This window comes from Protomyctophum parallelum (genome assembly GCF_964188405.1).
Source record: "Protomyctophum parallelum genome assembly, chromosome: 1".
NCBI lineage: Eukaryota > Metazoa > Chordata > Actinopteri > Myctophiformes > Myctophidae > Protomyctophum > Protomyctophum parallelum.
This window is the reverse complement of record NC_139697.1, coordinates 26,577,689-26,599,700: the sequence shown is the minus strand read 5'-3', so window position 1 is coordinate 26,599,700 and position 22,012 is coordinate 26,577,689. Positions and strand designations below refer to the sequence as shown.

At 42.3% G+C, this 22,012-nt stretch overlaps 1 protein-coding gene across 1 annotated transcript in view; it reads left to right on the top strand.

The window, feature by feature from the left end:
• The window catches only part of LOC310862854 (gamma-aminobutyric acid type B receptor subunit 1-like), a gene marked incomplete at its 3' end in the record, with an annotated part of 67,589 nt that overhangs the window by 40,121 nt on the left and 5,456 nt on the right, over nucleotides 1–22,012 (top strand). The window contains exons 10-15 of the mRNA XM_083770959.1: nucleotides 4,613–4,763; nucleotides 6,469–6,601; nucleotides 9,421–9,537; nucleotides 13,076–13,183; nucleotides 13,582–13,675; nucleotides 18,546–18,673. Of these exons, the coding sequence (XP_083627085.1) occupies nucleotides 4,613–4,763; nucleotides 6,469–6,601; nucleotides 9,421–9,537; nucleotides 13,076–13,183; nucleotides 13,582–13,675; nucleotides 18,546–18,673 (731 nt within the window). The remainder of the gene's footprint in view (nucleotides 1–4,612; nucleotides 4,764–6,468; nucleotides 6,602–9,420; nucleotides 9,538–13,075; nucleotides 13,184–13,581; nucleotides 13,676–18,545; nucleotides 18,674–22,012) is intronic.

The window sequence follows — 22,012 nt, the reverse complement described above, 5'->3', positions numbered from 1 at the left end:
AAGACCTTTTAAGCGTTGTACGAAGCCAACTCGAGTCGTGAGAAATCACTAATTATTTGTTCGGCCCGAAGAAATGTGTTTGTTGTCATGATTTGTCACAACTCAAGTTGGCTTTGTACGAGGCTTAAAAGGTCTTTAAATAAATACTTTTTGAAAAGTCTATGAGGAAAATTGAACAGGGTATCATTTACTGGGCCCTGGTAAGGGGCAGGCGGGACTGCGACGCTCTATTCCTTTTTTAATGTGTTCGCCATGTCTGTCCTTCAAATTTGAAATAGTCTCTGGTTCTACATACATCACCATAGCCACATACAGTACACAATACCCCTATTTTATTGTTCCTCAAATGTTTTCTTGAGTTGGATGCAAATTAATCTTCCAATTTCTCTCAGATCTGTTGCCTCTCTTGGCCACTTCAGGACCTCCTTATATTCACATCATGTTTTAATACCGTTTGTACTTTGATTTCTGATTCAGGTCGTTGTAAATGTATTATGTATTCTCCATTTCTTTGTTTAAAATTAGTTTAGGGCTGGGTGGTGTGGGTGGGAGAGGGTGAGCACTATTTATACATGTGTGTGCGTGTATGTGTCTGTGTGTGTATTGTGCGTTGTATGTAATGTTTCATCGATGTGTATAGGACCCCCTGAAATGAGATGCTGATCTCAAGGGGCTATCATCTCAATACATTTATTGTTTATAATAATAATAATTGTGGCCATTGTCCAGGAGTTAAACAAGCATGAGAGGTTCTCTCCTGATCATCATACTGTACACTCATCATCGCATGTGTTACTGTATCTCTGCTTACAAACTTGATCTCTCCTTATTGACATATAGATTAAAATCACCATGTAGGTTCATAATACAGTAGAACAAGTCTGCATACGATATAGGCTAGCTATCGATAGCTTAGCATAGTATGTGTAGTCCATTAGTGTTCTCAGATTGCTCATGGTTTTTAGAGAATGTGGTGAGAATAAAGGTTGATAGCCATCGTTTAGTCACAGTGACTAATGCAGAATTGCAGACTTATAAAGATCAGAGCCCAGCAGGCACTGGTGGGAACCCTTCCCCGGTGGGAAGGGTGGGAACTTGGGAAGGGTTACAGGCCAGATCAAGTCAGAAAATCCGAAAAAGTCAGAAAATAAATCTAGAATAAGCAACAATATTGCTGACTGTCATACATCATTGTCCAATGTTGTTTTAGAGCAGTGGTTCCCCAGGTCTGATATGGACGTAAAATGAAGCCAGTCAGTCCTTTTATTGTAAATCGCCATCTTTCTAGATCCGTTTTGGCCCAGCTGGCCATTGCCTGGACCAGACAACGAGGCGGGACTTCCCCCCCTTCTTCTTAGTTGGTTTTTATTTTGACTCGAACGGTGGTGGCTCCCGTTAATAGACTGTAACGGTAGCCACGCCCCTCAGAACATACGTGACTTTATGGTCATTTTTTAAATAAATTGGACCATAATTTTCCAAAAAGAATATTATGACATCAGAAATGAGACTTTAAACTAGTGACTGGAAGCAGAAAGTATTCATGACCATGTTTATTAATGTAATACAGTCTAGGTGAATATGGGCCCAAATACATGGACCTCTATGGGGATATGGGTTTTTTTGGGCCCAATGACAGCGCCACAACAGGCCATTATATGAACTTTCAGGATGTCCCGATTTCCTCAGTGGCTTCACAAAATATCTGTCTGACTGCCCCCCTGGTCTGTACCCAAGGTTCAACCTCAATTTTCCTGTCTCTCTCACCTCACAATTAAACCCCAAATAAAATAATAAAATAATTTATTCTAGAAAAAAAATGAAATGCCAGAGAAAATGACAAATAAACAAACAAACAAACAAATAAATACAAGATTAAACCACACATTCACTTAAAAACTGCCTACCTCAAGCAAAACTAGGTTGCAGATATGGCTCTGTCAGCACTCTCTCTGTCTTCTTCTTCCATCTGGTTCATCTCTTTCTCTCTCTGCCCACACTAATCTTACATTCATTATCTTTGTCAAACTGTCTTTATCGGTTTCCTCAGATCTTCAATATTTCTTCCCGTTGTCTCTGTCGCTTATTTTAATTATTTATTTGATGTCTTTTCGGTTTCATTCTTCACCTCATTTACATGTATTCCGTTTGGTAGCAAGCTGGTCACTGGTCAGCAGTGTTGTTTTTGTCGACTAAAACTTAAGACGAAAAATTTTCGTCGACTACCTTTTTCCACGGACGAAAACTAAATGGAAACTAAATGAAAACTAAGCTATGATGACTAAAACTAAAACTAAATATACTGACGATTTCGTCAACAAATAAAAACTAGACTAAAATGTTAGGAAGGGACTAGTGGACAAGAGATCCAGTATAAGTCATTTAACACTTGGTTGCATGCTGAAAATAGCTGATCTAGCTGATCTACGGCTATTTTCAGCAAGTGAAAAAAACTCATCACGACGGCATCAAGGCCCAAATCAACTGTAGATGTAGTCGACTGAAATCTCATAACATTTAGTCGACTAAAACTAGACCAACACTAACACATTCCAGGTGACTAAAATGTGACTAAAACTAAATTTTAACTTTTCAAAAGACTAAAACTAAAATCTAAATGTTCGGACAAAAACAACACAGGCTGGTCAGGTTCAGGTGGAGCCGTCAGGAAACATCGTTTCTGTTGTTGCATGCTGTTAACGTTTCATGTAATCTTTACTTCAACAATTCACACCCGTCTACACAGACTGCCTGGGCCCAGACTTTTTTTTTCTCCCTGGAAATAAAAATGTCTGGGTTTCCGAGGCTAGCTGTGAGTGTGAAGTAATTACAGTACATCCCGATGTACATTATGACAAGGAAATATGGCATTTTATATTTCACTGCTCTCACCAGGAAGCTTTATTCAGGTTGAATTTAACGGCTTTCTTGAATCAGGGAAACAGCTTCCTCCTACGAGGCGTGTTTGAGGAAGCCTGTATAATTGAATGCCATTATGTTGCTATTGTTAGCTGAGATGTTTCATTTCATAGTTCCATGCAGTACAGGATCAACTCCGAGCCACTCAGTTAGCCAGTTGTTACTTTTGTCAGGTCCTTTACATTAGATTTGAACCAAAGCATGATTTGACTTTTAAACAGCGAGAAAACAAAGGGCCATTACCCCCAAATTATAACATTACGGCCATGCGACTGGAAATGGGCTCGTTGTGAATTAGAGACGGATGAAAGGGAATGAAACAAAAAGGTGTGGAGACGACGATGATTATTATTCCGTTCAGTCTTGTGGAAAGTGGGCTGTGTGTAGAAAAGCCTTCACAGCGTGCTCATTTTTTCGATATGAATGTTAAATGAACCCTGATATGGAAGCCACTCGCTAACTAGGTCTGATTCTGTGGGAATGCTAATAGGGACTCTGGAGGCCACGGGGCTCAGCCGCTCGCTGCACCAGTAGTGGTCAGCGTTCCGAGCGGCGACCGGAATGCTATCGGGGTTTCTGCTCTATTAATTGATAATCTCGCTGACCTGTGTTTATCTCAATGCCACCATTATCTGTATGCTCTGCCCATGCTTCACAGTAAAACGCTCAGTGTAAAGTGTCATATAATATATGCTCCTGTTCGGATAAGAGTTAAATTATTATTATTGCAAATGCAGTCATTGCTATGGATTTGTTTTTGGTCCATTAAAGGTATATTCAGTGATTTCACTCAAAAAACCTTAGGTTTCGTTTTTGGCTGTGGGACCCAGCCTTTCGTCCAATCAGGATAGAGAGTCAAAAACGTTTTGACCCCCAGGGGTTAACTGGGGACAGGGAGGAACTCCTTATATGGCCAGCACACTCTATAGTAGGGAGGATTATCACAACAAAACAAAAAAATAAGTGATATTTGAATTAAGTGAAATCACTGAATATACCTTTAAAGCTGTAATGTATATAAACTCCTCACAAAAAGTTCAGAAACTTAACTTTGGTCCGTTATTTCTTCTGGTTCCATCAAATTGGTATCCCGATACTAAACATGTTATTTTCTATCCACTAAAGAACTGGAGACCCTGATTTACTGAACAAATACTTAATAGCAATGATTACTATTGGAATATACACTGACACGAAACAAGACAGGAACGCCCAAAAACGTCACAGCCGGTTTTTTAACAAGACAGGAACGCCCAAAAACATCACATCCGGTGTTTTACCCCGGGCAGAATTTTCTATGGCTGCCAATGCAACTTTTTCCAATCCTTAATCACATACGGCAAACACCTATGCCGATAATATCTAACTTGCGGAGGTAACGTGCCTTGTCCGCGGGCAACAGATCTTTCAACGTATGGCATTGCAAATACGTTAGATAATCGCTACTCTGCGCAATATTGTTTTGAAAATGCCGCAAATTGCATTGCAGTGAACGAGAGCAAATCACAAATCACAAATCTTACCCCGGGGGGTGGGCGGAGCCGCGGAGTCGCAGCTGACGCCCCTCCCTCCGCTCTGATGACGCGTTGTTATGTCAATGTATAGAGCTTAATATTTTTAACACACAGATTTGACAGTGTTATTTTATCTCTTCATCTTTCCGTTGTTGTCTCCTGTCATGTGGTGTTTCCAGGTCCTGGCCCTCCGGCTGACCAGACCGTGGTGATTGAGCAGTTCCGCTACCTCTCCCAGAAACTCTTCGTCACCGTGTCGGTGTTCGCCGGACTGGGAATCCTACTGGGAATAGTGTGTCTCACCTTCAACATTTACAACAGCAACGTCAGGTAGGCTACACCAGGGGTCCTTGAGGGAGTTCCAGGGGGTCCCCAGCTAAATGATAGTTTGTAACCAAATGGACCCTTATGGGTCTGTAACTCTGAGAGTGTACAAACGGAACCAAATGGACCAGGGTCCATTTGAGTTAAATTAACATCAAACATTGTTTTTACATTATAAATTGGGGGTCTCAGAGATAGAAATGCCATTAAATGGGGGTCTGTAGACTAATATGCATGTCAAACTGGGCGTCCTTGAAATTAAACGGGTTGAGACTACCAAACAATACTACAACATGACGTAGCGATATTAACCTGATGACTACAAAACAATACTACAACATGACGTAGCGATATCATCCTGATGACTACAAAACAATACTACAACATGACGTAGCGATTCATATCATCCTGATGACTACAAAACAATACTACAACATGACGTAGCGATATCATCCTGATGACTACAAAACAATACTACAACATGACGTAGCGATTCATATCATCCTGATGACTACAAAACAATACTACAACATGACGTAGCGATTCATATCATCCTGATGACTACAAAACAATACATGACGTAGCAATATCATCCTGATGACTACAAAACAATACTACAACATGACGTAGCGATATCATTCGCTCCCGACCGGATCATAAACCCGAAAAGGAATGCTGCCCAGGCTAGACGTTTATATTGCTTTGGAGAAAACCATGCGCTGACTTTCCATAGAAGAAAGGAGCCCCGTGCACCGCACGCGGCAATTATTATTATTGTAATTGGGAACAACGTTTCCGTACAAAGACCTTTGTCTGGTTATGTCACACGTTTGAAAGGCATTCTTTTGCCTGCATGGCTATTTTATTTTAGTCTTTCAGTGAGAATGTATCTGTTTGATCATTGTTCTTTTTTTATACTGATCTGATGTGATCAAAACAGATCAAAACCACCTCAGGCTCTGTGTGAACACATGTTCGCAGTCATTTTCAAAACACATATCGACGTTGTCAGGCTTGTATCTCCATATTTCGTTTCATTTTTTCATTTTTTGGGAAATTAAGGCACTATATACTTCGTCTTAATACAGTGTCACAAAAAGTAGAAAAACACAAACAGCCGATCTACAAGCTCATGACGTGGCAATGCGACACATTGTGAGCTTAAGTCACGTCTGCAGGTTTTCTACCTAACCAATAAAAAAAGTAGAGCTTGTAATTAATAACTACACTGAATCCATTAATTTGGAACACAGTTTTTTGAAAAGTAACAGTTTGGGATGTACAAGGTTTCCGCCTGTCGTGGACTGATATACCTTGCATGAGGCTGACAGTTAAAGAGGAACTTAGTTTGCATCCCTGACAGACCGCTATAACTGGCTGACAGGCTGGGCTGTGTATCAGAGTTCTCACTCACTCACACACAATGAGGTTGACAGGATGGAGTTACCGAGTGCATTTGACAGTCATAGTATATCCTCCGTGTGTGCGTGTGCATGTGCATGTGCGTGTGCGTGCGTGCGTGTGCGTGCGTGCTGAAAAGAAAAAGTCATAAAAGTCCACTCCGCCTGATTGGCTGACTGCAGATTGGCTCACCTCTCAAGCTGTGAATGACAAGGAGATCTTCCTTAGAGCTACAGAGCTACATTAGGTTTAGTGGTTGTTGGTGTCGGAGTTCTGCCTGATTTATAATTAGTCTTTGTGTTTACTCCAGGTACATCCAGAACTCCCAGCCCTACCTGAACAACATGACAGCGGTTGGGTGCATGCTGGCCCTGGCTGCCGTCTTTCCCCTGGGCATCGATGGCCTACATGTCCACAGGAGGCAGTTTCCTGTCGTCTGCCAGGTGCGCTATTAGGAGAGAGGCATTTGATCTACTATAGCTACTATACAGTATTTTTGGTGCAAATGTGAAGCAAGGAACACAGGCGGCGTTGCCTGGATCAACACAGGTCTCCTCCAGGTCTGTTGAAGAGGGCCGCAACAACGCAAGCGTAAAAAAAAAAGCTAAACAGAATCACCAGGTCTGGTGAGTCGCGGGCGTGTGCACGTAACGAGCACGCGCGCAACAAGTTCACGGGACCGCGCTCACGTAAATACGCTTGTGTTGTTGCACGGCGACTTCTCCGAGCAAGAACGCAGGTCTCATTGAACATGAACTATAGGCACGTTTTATCGCTCCCCGTTTGCAAGGCCCTTAAGGCAGAAATTATTATTATTATTATTTTCGTCTTTAGACATACAGTACAAGGTTTTCACCCGGCATTTACAATACGTATGATAATACAGACTTTTTTGTGAGGATATGTAACCAGTGCATTTGAAATCATATTTACTCAACACTGTTCAATATAGTTGTGCTATGTTGAACAGTGTTGAGTAAATATGATTTCAAATGCTATCTGCATTCTCTACAACAACTACAAAGCTTGTTGAATCTTCATTTTGAACTTTGTACCGAACAGAGTTTAAAAGAAATTCATTCAAAGGGTTTCGAGTATAGCTAGGCTACCTAAAATGAATGTTTAGCTTGTGACATCCTTCTGAATTTCCACTTCTTAAACTAAGAAGTTGACTTTTACTGTTACTTATTGTGCAGTCTGCTGCTTTTAGGAAGCAAGTGTCTTTCAGTCCAGACCAAACCAGATAATGGAGGAAATTGATTGAAATTCCTCATTATTGGAGCAGACATCTCCCAGGCTGATTGAGCTTCAGATCCTAAATTCAGATTTGTTAGTTAGATTAGGTTAGATTGTTTATACAATACGTCTGCCATGAAGATTGATTAACTTTTTTTATACAACATTTTAATCAACAACTGTTTTTAACACATTTTACGAGGCAGGTAAAATCACAAGACATGCTAATTAAGCTGCAGAGACAAATGTCAGCCATTTGCGCTTGTGTTAGGCAGTAAACAGAGAAGCTTTCCAAGTTTATGTGGCTTTTAAATGTTTTCTGATTATCTGACTACACATTTATCTGATATAAATATGTTGCCTATTTGTTCAGGAGAAGAACACAATTAGGATATTGTGATATGAGACTAGAAATTGTCTGGGATTTTGGATATAAAATATTCAAATATTTTATATTTATATTGTGATATCAGACTAGAAATTCTCTGGGATTTTCGATATAAAATATTCGGAGATCAGAGAGATCTCCGATATATCTGATGACATCTCAATTCAAAGTTTGCTAGAACAGCTGCTAGACCTATGCCTGTTGCCAGGCATAGGTCTTTGCATAGGTTCTTGCATAGGTTCTGCAATGCGGTTATTAAGCCTGCATATTAATTAATATAGCCCCTACGGTACATGTAATTTACAGTAGATGTCACCAGAAATATATCGGCAGGCAGAGACCTCCGGCGATAATCTGCTACGCGACAAGACTACTGTATATAAATATACTGTACCTTCTGGCACAAAAGATAAGCACATGTGCAGTGCAATGCAGAATATGGGAATGTTTTATTTAGGCATCTTTATCTTCTTAATATATCTTATATATGTGCGAGCTAGCCAACCTCTAAATTTCCAGCATGACGTGGTCATTTTCATCAGGGGGGGGGGGGGGGGGGGGATCGTTTAACCTACGACAGCAAGATTTATGACACTTCTGTGAAGAAATAAAATCCTTGTTGGATAAACGTGGAACACCTCAGTGGTTTTGTGGTGTCAGCGTCGAGCGTCAGGTTTCAGTTTGTCTCCCACACAGCAAAATCCTCAATGTTAATTGAACTCTGGGGAGTGAAATGGATCCATTTAAGGGTGTATTTTATACCCTCTAGTGTGAAATGAACGCTCAGCGGCATGGTAGGATTGCCTCCGGTATGGAGCCCTGCGGTAGAACATCTCTTTGTCTGTGTGTTGTACGTGTTCTGCTAATCCCCACAGCAGATCTTATCATTATACGTACAGTATCTGCATGGATATTAGACCAGAAGCTTAGATGGTACTGTAGTTTGTACTCTGTTCAGTCGCTGACAGCAGTTACTTTGAGTTATATTTCTGCAAGAGACTGTTTTGCACATTTTGTATTATAGCCAAGTGTGGTTCGTGTGGCTGCAGATATTAGCTTCTTTCATATGCCACTGCATAAATGTAGTCTGTGTAACACCAGGAACATACAGTAACCTATACAAAATCGCCAAATTATTTTGGGTGGGTCCCCAATTCTTTTTTTTTTTTTGCAACTGAATGGCTGGAAAATGGAAATGAAGAGTTTACATACAGTAGTACACATAGTACATGCATACACTTTCCTTAATGATTATATCTGGTTTCAGCATTCATTTATGATACATTTGCAGTCAGTTTGTATTGTACCCTGTGTGCTAACATCACACAGGGTGACAAGGTAACATGTATAGTCACTGGGGCATTGTGGGTAAAATAATTAAACAGATAATGAATACACGTACAGTATAGTCACTGGGGCATTGTGGGTAAAATAATGAAACAAGCTTTAGAGCAGCAGAGGTCCCTTTTCCTTTTTTTCAAGGTCATTTTGGAAAACCTATTAAGCCCAGAGGGGAGACTTTAATGAGGGAGATGTGACTTCTTGAATAATGTGTTTGATATATTAATCTGTTGAATTATGAAGTATTTAATTTATCCTCTTTTTTTTCCTTTTTCTTTTTTTTCTTCTCCAATCTAGTTCCGCCTGTGGCTGTTGGGTTTGGGTTTCAGTCTGGCGTACGGCAGCATGTTCACTAAGATCTGGTGGGTTCACACCGTCTTCACCAAGAAGGAAGACAAGAAGGACAAGAGGAAGGTGAGCCTGATTTCCACAGTGGTGGAAAAAGTACTCAATTGTTTCACTATAAGTAAAAGTACCAATACTGCAATTTAGAACTACTTCGTTACAAGTAAAAGTACGGAATTGAAAATGTACCTGAGTAAAAGTACAAAAGTATCGGCATCAAAATGTACTTATAGTACTAAAAGTAAACGTATTCATATTGCAGAATGTCCCATTTCATGTCCCATTTCAATAGCCGATCTACAAGCTCTCAATGCGTCGCTTGTGAGCTTGTAGATCGGCTATTTTCAAATGGCCAAAATGTATAGCCAAAATGTATAGGGTTGAAGTGGTTAATGTATGTTTTCTAATCAAAATTAAAATCGCCAAAGTAACTAGTAACTAAAGTTTTCAAATAATTGTAGTGAAGTAAAAGTACAAATTGTGGCTCCGAGATGTATAGTGGAGTAGAAGTAAAAGTATTGGAAATTGGAAATACTCAAATGAAGTAAAAATACATCAAAATTGTACTTAAGTACAGTGCTTGAGTAAAAGTACTTAGTTACTTTACACCACTGGATTTCCATGTGCTTGGGCACTAATGAAAAGCTCACAGTTTGGCGTGTCGATATGCATTGTGAGCTTGTTGATCGGCCTATTGTCGGCGCGTGACACTTGAATGATGGAGGAGGGTGTGTTTTGAAGTGGTGTATTCACCCATCAGGAGATTGATGTGTTGATATGTTAACGCTAGGCTCCACTTCTCACTCCTCTGAACCTCTGATGCTTTACTTTACCATCATGCCCTTCAAGGTCACCTTAAAATGGCTATAAAATAAATGGTGCATTCCCCTGCTGTCGTATTTACTTTTTTACGTTTACTCGACCTGAGTAAATCGCATTTGGTCCATGGAGGGATGGAGAGAGAGAGAGAGAGAGAGAGAAAGACAAAGGCAGGCAGGCCTTGAGCATCACGTCGCGTGAATTTTCCACATAGGCCGTTCGGGCAAAATACAACCCCAATTGGTCCCGCCGGCGAGTGGACTCCTCCAATCAGCATCCTGTTCATGCAGCAACCCCTCCCCTACCCCCCCCCCCCCCACACACACACACCACCTCCACCAACGTGGCCCCGCCTCGCTACTTCCCGCACGCTGCAGAAGACGCGTGACCACGTCTTCAATCTGGCGGCTCTGGCTGCGACGCGCGAGGAGGGGAATGCTCGAGATGGGCAGATAAAGCGCTTTACTGGATCTCTGAGAATATATCCCCGGTAGAAGAGCGCCCATCGGGGGGGGGTTGGGGGGGGGGGTTATATTATCCAGAGCCATGTCAAAACTGATTGCATTCACTTTGTGTCACTTAATGCCTACGCAGAGGCTGTGGCTGGCACTGCATCAACCATCCCCCCCCCCCTCCCTCTCTCTCTCCCTCACTCCCTCTAAAAGCAGAAGAGATGCTGCTTGAATGTTGGAAATGTTGATGTTTCTCCAAGCGCCGCCGTCTCCGCGTGGCGCCACTGTCTGTCAGTCATCATGTGTCGTGTTGTGTGTCTGTCTGTCAGTCATGTGTCGTGTTGTGTGTCTGTCTGTCTGTCAGTCATGTGTCGTGTTGTGTGTCTGTCTGTCAGTCATCATGTGTCGTGTTGTGTGTCTGTCTGTCAGTCATCATGTGTCGTGTTGTGTGTCTGTCTGTCTGTCAGTCATCATGTGTCGTGTTGTGTGTCTGTCTGTCAGTCATCATGTGTCGTGTTGTGTGCTTCCATATTTCCATATCTGCTGCTACTCCAACACATGAAGTCTCGCAGGAGGCTCATGTGTGCCCTTTTTTTTCTGAGAATAGATAATAATAAGCCATGGATATTTGTTTTTCTCCCCCGGGGAAACAAACACTGCTTCCCATTTAACCCATTTAGACCTGAGAAATGGCTTCTAACCGTTTTCATGTCGAGGACCCCCAGAAATGTCTGAATTTGGCTGCGGACCCCCATCTGAAAATATGTAGTTCCCCCCCCCCCCCCCCCCCAGAAGCAAAGATTTGAGTTAAAAACTTTCACTCTGAAAGAATATATTCAAAGATTTGCGCCACACTTTCACAATTTTTCAAAAATAGCAGATCTACAAGCTCGTAGCTATGAGCTTGTAGATCTGCTATTTTTCAATATAAGTATAACATAATGCTTACACAAACACCAAAATGGGTTCCCGGCCTGAGTGGCTTAAACCTACTGATGAATGTATAAATTGTGGTTAGTATTGTACGACGTTCAGTGTTTGCCAATTTGAGATGCTGAGTGGATTAGATGCTAAATGCGAAGCGTGGCTGCTGTATCCCAACTGCAGTTTCCTTGAGCATCATAGATCATTGTTCGACTTTGTCTGTATATATTTTTGCTCATTTGCTGCACAGGGATAAACAACCCAGCGTTTGGTTCCTAGGAGATAATGCAAGTAGAATCAATAACAGGCTTTAGTGAGACCCCTTATTTTTTTTCTGGTATTGATTTTGCCATGGACCACTGGCCGCGCCTCACTATGGCCTCTGTCTTTGCGGAGGCTTCAGGGCCATGTTGAATTGGCCTCGGTTAGTGATGGATCATTCTTTTTATGGCAAGTTCAGACTATTTATGGCTTCATGAATCCCTCTACCCACAACATCACGAAGAGGGTATTTTGACCTTTTCTTTCTATTTGGTGTGGTAGGGAGGCTGGCCGGTGACTCAAAGGTTGCTGGTTCGATTCCCGACAGGAGGGTGTATTCCGGCTGCTTACCAAAGTGGCCTTGCGCAATTAAGGCACCGATACCGTATGCTGTTAAAATACTGAAAGCACTTTGACTCCATTTATATTTACAACACGTGTTAATAGCTCTTTCACCACACTTATTCCGTGCCTGGGGGCAGTCCAAGCAAGACTTCTGTAGTAGGCTATACCTATACATTTTCTGGATTCTGTCATTATAATATTATTTGTCACTCCTGGCTGTACATCTTGTTCTGAAACTGTCCTGTGATTCATAACTGTGGTACTACCATATGACAACTGAACCCCCTCCCGAGATCAATAAAGGTATATGTATCTATCCGATCCGGCCCCGTGCTCTGAGCTCTCAGATATGATGCATACTGTGTTTATGTGAATTTATGAGGGATATACAGTAGGATGATTTTAATTACCATCTGGGCGGGAACCCCTTTTGGTGTTTTAAGCATTAGCTATTGAAAAATAGCAGATCTACAAGCTCATAACGCGTTCGGTGTTTGAAAAATCTTGAAAATGTGGTGCAAATCTTTGAATATATATTCACTAACGTTTTCAACTCAAATCTTTGCTTCTGGGGGGGTCCCTGGAACAACATATTTTCTGATGGGGTCGACGGCCAATTACATATATTTGTGGGAGTCCTTGACATGACATTGTTTGAGAACGACTGCCACAGAAACATAAGGTGTTTTCAGAATATTGTCTATTTAGAAGACATTGTTTTAGAATCATCCTCGGGTCTAAATGGGGTTTAATTGAAAATGAATTGATCTTCTTGCTTCTCTGTCTCTCCCGCTGTTTCCCGGCAGCATCTGGAGCCGTGGAAACTCTACGCCACGGTGGGGGTGTTGCTGGCCATCGACGTCCTGTCTCTCATGATTTGGCAGATTGTGGATCCTTTACATATCACAGTGGAGGTGAGATCGATTCCAACCCTCCGCCGTACTCTCTGTCTCTCTGGCTGGTTTTTGTTTGTCTCTTGCTTGTTGTTGTATAGTTTGGTTTGTTTTGTTTCTTTTTTTCTTCTTCCTGGGGGCATTGATTAGCCGCCTTGTGGAGGATCTGCAGAATAAATCTCAGAAGACAACAGAGAAGAAGAAGCTCATCTTAAAGCTGTAGTGTTGTTAAAGTGGAATTGATTTCACCTGGCAAATTGGGTTTTGTGTTGTTGTTGCGATAACCTCTAACCTCTGCGTGTGTGTGTGTGTGTGTGTGTGTGTGTGTGTGTGTGTGTGTCATGTGTGAGTGTGCGTGCGCGTGCGTGTGTGTGTGTGTGTGTGTGTGTGTGTGCGTGCGCGTGTGTGTGTGAGAGTAGAAGTTCACCAGGGAGGCCCCCAAAGCAGACCTGGATGTTTTGGTCCAGCCTTTATTGGAGCACTGCAGTTCGGAGAAGATGAACACGTGGCTCGGTGAGGAGACTACTAACTATGCCCGCTGCTTTCACTTCTCTATTAGTCTATTGTTGTTAAAGACAGAACAGAACATACTAAAGGTCCCAAATATATACACAGAGTTGGGGAAAACAGCCTTTTGTTTTAGTGCCCCAGCCAGGTGGAATGTAACCTGACGCTGCCAGATGAGGGCGGTATTGGGTAACCATGTTCCCCAACACAGCACTCATCTGGGATCTCTCAGGCAGTTGAGCTGACAAAAATCCGTTCCGTACCGGACCAATCAGCGTGAGCTAAGGGCGGGATATGTGCGAAACCGGACGTGAAGCTATATAGACATGTCAATATGATTGGTTGTGTTTGCACGCCCACACGGTGATAGACAGACGGTCCCATCCAATCATCTACCAAGTATCTTGAAAAAAAGGAACAGCCCCGTCATCGAATTTGCTTCCGCGATCCCAGATCCCAATAAGCTGTGAAACAAATTTGTGTAGCAAGCTTCTTGGATCTGGCAGCGTCAGGTTAGGTGGAATGACCTACAGCTTAAATTAAAGCTCTGTTCTCCCATAACATACGGTCAATTTAAATCTTTGATTACAGACTTACCCCCCAAGTGTCTGCAACTGTTTTTAAACACGTGCTACATCACGCGATGAGGAAATGTTGCTGTTCTGTTCTGAATAAAAGTATTTTTTAATTGATTCTGTATGAGACGGGCAGCCAATGTAGGGTGGCCAGGATAGGGGTGATGTGATCACATTTTCTGGAGCCTGTTAGGAGGCGAGCTGCAGCATTCTGAATGAGTTGTAACTGGTTGATGGATTTTTTTGAGAGGCAGGAGTATAGCCCTATGCATTTTGCACCTCATTCCGGCCACATTCTGTACGTAGATTATTTATGGAGCCAGTGCACTGGCCTGGAGATGCAGTTTGCTTGTCATTTTAAGAGCACCTGCAATGGTAAAGTGCACGCCTCACTCTCCTTTATATGCCTTTAAAAGGTAGATTGCGCAAATAACTGGATGAGATATTACAGGAAGCTTGTGGTGAAGATTACAGTAAATGGGAGAAGACCGTAAGAGGCGGCTGTTCATAGCTACTGTGGAGTCAGTACCGCTGTATGGGGCCGAGACATGGACCCTTACAGTACAACATGGAAAAAGCCCTGGATGGAGTCTACACAAGAATGCTGCGAATGGCACTAGGTGTCACATGGACAGACCGCATCCGAAATGTGGACCTCTATGGAGACCTACCACGGGTCACGGACCAAGTCAGAGAGAGAAGGATGAGGCTGGCAGGGCACTGCGTCAGACAGATCTTAGTCATTAGTCTCTTAAATACTTTTAGTTTTAGTCACATTTTAGTCACCTGGAATGTCTTAGTGTTAGTTTAGTTTTAGTCGACAAAATCTACAGTTGGTCTACGAAATTGTCAGTATACTTAGTCTTAGTTTTAGTCATCATAGCTTAGTGTTTATTTAGTTTCCATTTAGTTTCCGTCAGTGGAAAAAGGTAGTCGACGAACATTTTTCGTCTTAGTTTTAGTCGACGAAATCAACACTGTTGCTGATGCTTCATATTGGAGTGGTGACGTTTGTTGGATTGGTTTGCAAAGCAGTAGGTGTAGGTTTGTTCTTGCTGCCATTATGCTACCTTGCATTTAAAAGTCCCCAGATGTATCGGTACTGTACGTAGGTTACAGTAGAATACAGTACCAGTGAATCTGGAATATCACAGCCTGAGCCCTCAGCCCACATTGTTGTGAATGTAATGTTATGGCACACAGAGACATAATACTGTATAAGTTTCCCCAATACCCACATCCAATGGTGACATTCAGTTAATGCTGTTACAATAAATATTTACTTTAAAAATACATTTCCAGAAACTGAAAACACACAATTTATATTCAAGTTCAGTTAAGTCATCTATATTATAAGATACCAAATCCTTATTCTGCCATCTTTTTACAGAAGTTCATTTTGTGGGTCCTGCTGCTTTTATCTTGAATTGCTTTCTTAGTCAATCAAATGCCAATTGTAAATGGTAAATGGTGCATTTATATAGCGCCTTTATCCAAGGCGCTTTACATATAGATTGTGCATCACATTCACCCATTCAGGCACACATTCATACACCGATGGCAGAGGAAACCATGCAAGGCACCAACCAGCACATCAGGAGCAATTAGGGGTTCAGAGTCTTGCTCAAGGACACTTCGACACTAACTGTGGGGGAGCCTGGGTTTCGAACTGGCAACCTTGCGGTTACCATCCCGCCACTCTGCCCCTGGGCCACCACCGCCCCAATTGTACAGTACAAGGTAAAATATTTAAAGGGGGAATTCCTGTTTGGCCAGGGGGAGATTGCCCTTGTGAGCTCCAGGCAGTAGAACTGGTTTGTGAGGACGAGGCAAGCAGGCAGGCCAGAAGGCAGGCACTCTGTCTGGTGAAAGGCGGGCCCTCGCCAACCACATTGGCTCCTCACCCAGGGAACCGGAGGTCAAGGCTTGGGGAGAGGGACGCCTGGACTCTGCTGGCAAGGTCCTATACTGCTCTCCATGGCTGAAGGACCTGACAGTCTGAGGGGAATGGCTTCAACTTGCCACTGATCCATCTGGTCAGAAATCTTAATTGCTTCCTATGGCCCCTCACTCTGGAAGGCAGGGAGCATCGCCTGGTCATTCCAACCAGACTCCATGGTAGAGGACCGGTACTTCGCTGCCAAACTCTCTCACTGAAAACCTCCCCTGACCGAGTCTTAGTAGCTGCAGGCGGCCCTGCTATGTCCTCATATGCGATTGTCATAAACCCGTCAACATGCATCTGCGAACAAGGGGAAGGACTGGACCGCAAGAGAACCTGCAGTGGGTTGTCTATAGAGCGTCGCAGTCCCGCCTCCTCGAGAGACCCGGAAAAGAAATCGTTCATTTTCCTCATAGACTTTTCAAAAAGTTTTTATTTAAAGACGTTTACGCCACGGACAAAGCCAACTCTTGTCGTGACAAATCATGACAATAAACACAATGTTTTGGGCCAAACAAATAATTAGAAAGTAGGAAAAAAAATGGCAGGTTACAACACTTTTTTTTTTTTTTTTTCTTCTTTGTAATTATTAGTTTGGTCCAAAATATTGTGTTTGTTGTTTTGTCACGACAAGAGTTTTGTACGACGCTTATAAGGTCTTTAAATAAATACGTTTCGAAATGTCTATGGGAAAAATGCATGGCCCTGGCGTCGTCATGAAAGGGGGCGGGACTGCGATGCTCTATAGGGATGTCCCTTTTTTAATAGTGTCAACCCCTTTCCCCTGTGTCGTTGTGGTTAGACTGGCATATTCGCCGATACCGATATGACCAATAAGGGCCGATACCGATACTTTTCAGATACCGATACAGTATCGGGACATTCTCTAGGTGTCAACATACGGTAGGCTAGTTTGTCCGTCTCGCATCCATACTTGGATAGCTGGGTGTTAAACGCAAGTAGGACACCGGGTTAAGAACTCTCCGCAGGTGTTTGGGTTTGCAGAATCTTTTGCAGGAGGATGTAAAGGGGCTCCGTCTGGGCCTGGGGTGACTGGAGGTGCAGGGTTAGCAGCAGCCTCAGGTGGTTGAACTGGCTCTGGTTGTGCACAAACATGGTTGGAAACCTGTGTGTGTCGTCTGTTCGAGGTGCTCCCGGTTAACCTGCCACTGCCCCCAGATCGAGCCATGTATTTAATTCTGCCAGGTCCATTCAGGCAGGATAGTTCTGTCACGATTAAAAACCTGGCAGACGCAAAAGCAGACATGAACACAACGAGTTATAAAGGCTTTCATTCACAAGGATAAGTGGGGGGGGGGGGTGTGGCATGAAACCACGGCCAGCTTGTGTGGCCGAGGCGAGCAGGCAGGCAGGGCAGAAGGCAGGCAGCAGACAGCCAATGAGGCAGGCTGGTTCTGTGGCAGAGGGAACGAGTTGCAAGGCAAGAAACACAGGAGGAAAAATGTTTACACTGAGATTAGTTCACTAGGAAAAGAGTACTATCTGGTGTGAAGTGAATAGGGCTTACTGTATATACTGAGAGCTTGATGAGATGATGGCAGGCCGGGCGCAGGGCAATTTGCATCACTGCTTTGAGTGTATAAATAATGGACCCATATGGGAATTTACACAGTATGTGTGAAAAGTGTGTTGTTTTCGTCGACTAAAACTATGACAATTTTTTTTCGTCAACTACCTTTTTTCACTGACAAATACGACATAAAAACTGAATAAAAACTAAGCCATGATGACTAAATTTACTATCGAGTTTGTCAACAAATAAACTAGACTAAAATGTTAGGAAGGTACTGATTGAAGTATTTATTAACAGTAGTAGCAGAATTACAGTACATTTAAAACACAACTCAATGCAAAAACTGTGGACTAGTGGACAAGAGATCCAGTATAAGTAATTGGTTGTTGGATACAATTGGTTGCATGCTGAAAATAGCCATTCTAGATCGGCTATTTTCAGCATGTGTATTTCAGCATGTGTATTTTCAGCAAGTGTAAAAACAGCCATTATGACGGCATCAAGGCCCACCAAAAAGTCTTATGATATTTAGTCGGCTAAAACTAGACTAACACTAAAGCATTCCAGGTGACTGAAAAATGTGACTGAAACTAAATGAAAACTATTCAAGAGACTGCGACTAAAACTATAGCCTGCATCTCTCAGACTGTGTATTAAAGTGTGCAGACTCACTCCTTCACTTTCAATCAGCCTTTAGTCATTCTCCCTGTCTGTCTCTCAGCGGGCCTGCTGGTTTAGCTCCTTCCCTTTTTCTGCCTTCACTAAAACTAGAAAAAACAACACTGTGGCTGAAGTCCTTGTGCACGTACGTGTTCTCCTCATCAGGTGTGGTGTACGGCTACAAAGGGATGTTTCTGCTCCTCGGCATCTTCTTGGCCTACGAGACCAAGTCAGTGTCCAGTGAGAAGATCAACGACCACCGCGCAGTGGGAATGGCCATCTACAATGTTGCTGTGAGTCTCCACTGATTGATTGATTGATTGATTGATTGATTGATTGATTGATTGATTGATTGATTATTTTACTGAATGCCTGTATAGAGCGTCGCAGTCCCGCCCCCTCGAGAGACCCGGAAAATATATCCCCATTCATTTTCCTCATAGACTTTTCAGACAGTATTTATTTAAAGACGTTTACACCGCGGACAAAGCCAACTCTTGTCGTGACAAATCATGACAACAAACACAATTTTTCGGGCCAAACAAATAATTAGAAAGTAGAAAAAAACGGCAGGTTACAACACTTTTTTTGTTGTTTTTCTTCTTTGTAATTATTTGTTTGGTCCAAAATATTGTGTGTGTTGTCATGATTTGTCACGACAAGAGTTGGCTTCGTACGACGCTTAAAAGATCTTTAAAACAATACGTTTTGAAATGCCTATGGGAAAAATGCATTGGGATTCATTTCCTGCTCGTCGTTCTGAAAGGGCCTGTGACGCTCTATAGAGGGTGTATGCGCGTGACCAGTGGTGGAAAGTAACTGAGTACTTTTACTTAATTACCGTACTTAAGTACAATTTTGAGGTATTTGTACTTTACCTGAGTATTTCCAATTTCCAATACTTTTACTTCTACTCCACTACATCTCGGAGCTGAGATTTGTACTTTTACTCCACTACAATTATTTGAAAACTTTAGTTACTTTGGCGACTTTAATTTTGATTAGAAAACATACATTAACCACTTCATCCCTATACATTTCGGAAACAAAGTTTCCTATACATTTCGGCCATTTGAAAATAGCCGATCTACAAGCTCACATTTTTGAACTTGTGAGATGGCACATTCTGCAATATGAGTACTTTTACTTTTAGTACTTTAAGTACTTTTTTTTTTTAAGATATTTTTTTGCGGCTTACGCCTCTTATTGGTTTTTTGAAGGGACAGACAGTAGGCTGACAGGAAACGGGAGAGAGATGGGGGGATGACATGCAGTAAAGGCCGTGTCGGGCTCGGGAGTCGAACCCGCGGCACACTGCGACTGGATTACCAGTCGGGTGCCTAGACGGTTATGCCACCGCCTGGGCCTTTAAGTACATTTTCATGCCGATACTTTTGTACTTACTCAAGTACATTTTCAATTCCGTACTTTTACTTGTAACGAAGTAGTTCAAAATTGCAGTATTGGTACTTTTACTTAAGTAAAAAAATTGAGTACTTTTTCCACCACTGCGCGTGACTTCATCATCTTACCCGGAAGTTATGCGGGAACGCCTACTGAGTGGCAAAACAAAAAACGACCCATACATCCACACAGAAAAGTCCTATCTGATTGCATTAAACGACGTTAAACTGACTTTACCACTCACTTTGCCACTCGATCTTCCATTCACTTTATGCATGCGCCGCATAACCTATATTTTACATTTTTTACTTGAGTATTAAAATTTTGACATACATTATACTTCTACTCCACCGCAACTTTTATTAATACAGAACATATATTAACTGATTTATGATGTATTATTATTAAGCTACCCAGCAGCACATAAAGTAAGTGAAATCAGCCCCACGTTTACCAGCTGCAATGAACACATTAATTCATTACTAATTACAATCCAAATATATGATGGAAGTGTAGGTAAAGTAAGCAAAGTACTTGAATGCAGGACTTTTCACTTATTTATACAGCGGTATTGCTACTTTTACTTTAGCAAAAAGAAAGAGGGACTACTTCTTCCAACTCTGTGTGTGTGTGTGTGTGTGTGTGTGTGTGTGTGTGTGTGTGTGTGTGTGTGTGTGTGTGTGTGTGTGTGTGTGTGTGTGTGTGTGTGTGTGTGTGTGTGTGTGTGTGTGTGTGCGTGCGCGCGCGTCATGTGTGCATGTGTGAACTCTGTGTTTGCTGCACGGCAGCTGCAGGTTTGTTCCGTATAGCCTGCATCTCTCAGACTGTGTATTAAAGTGTGCAGACTTCACTTTCAATCAGCCTCTAGTCATTCTCCCTGTCTGTCTCTCAGCGGGCCTGCTGGTTTCGCTCCTTCCCTTTTTCTGCCTTCACTTGTGTCTCTGTTGAAGCACATGTCTTTTAGTGGCACCATTCATTCAACCTTGCAGCCCCATAGTTATGGAGGAGCTAGCTGCCTCCATCATGGGCTCCTCTGCCCTAAATGACTGCACCACATACTGAGAGGGCCTCTGGCACCTGACTGACTGTGGCCCAGAAAGCAGGAAGAGAAGGAAATGGAAAGAAAAGTAGGAACATATAATCAAAGAGAAGAAAATAGAAGAGAGCATTGAGGCCTCTTATCTCCTCGTTAGGAGGAATTCAGTCACACGTCAACACTCCTTGTGTAATAATAATGTTGTATAATCACGTACTCGTGCGCACACACGCACACGCACTCACGCACGCACAGTGTCTCAAGATCTTGAATGTAAGAATGGAGAAAAAGAGGAAAATATCAATATTTGGTCTAACATTGCAGATATAATCCAGGATATGATTGAGTTTTTATTATTATTATTATTATTATTATTATAATAGTTATTATTATATATTTTTTCTATTATTATTATTTTGTCTACTCTAACACATGAACATATACCTGACTACTACTGTATGTCTGTGCACGGACATAGTCTCATACGCGCATACATATATTACACATTGTAAGCTTGTAGATCTGTATTGTTTGTGTGTGACACCATAGTATAACAGACAATAAATTAAGTCCCCTGTTTCTTTCATCCCATGGAGCCATGTAGTGGTGCCGGCGCCGGGGTCACTGAAGGGTTAATTCCGTCTGCAGCGCGGTGCAAATTGCTCTGGTCCCTCACTCACCCCTCAAGTGTTCTTCAATGGCCTCACTTCTCTGTCTTTCTATAATTGGTAGGCCCTGTCTGCCCGTCAATGAGGAGATTAAGTGATGCATAGTTGAGATGCATAATGTGTCCTCGCGAAACGGCAACCATTTCACTCCAAACACAATTTCACCTCATTGTATTGAACGCTATTCTGTCGGGCTCGGAAAATGCTTCGAAATGCCATCATCCTTTTCACTCAGGACAACTCATGAATTGAATTAAAAGCTTTTTAATGAATATGAAATGAGCAATACATTTAGTTGGTTTGGCAATGAATGGATCTGCATTTAGGCACTCTGAGGGAGCATGCACGCTCCGTCTCCCATACCAAATAGGGGCCTTCTGAATCTGCCCATAGCACATAAAAGAATGGATCCAAACAACAAGTGGTAGATGGGGCGGTGGAGAGGGTGAGCAGCAATCCAAATCATTATTTATACTTGGTTGCATGCCGGAGTCACATACCGAAAGTACCAGTCGATCTAAAAG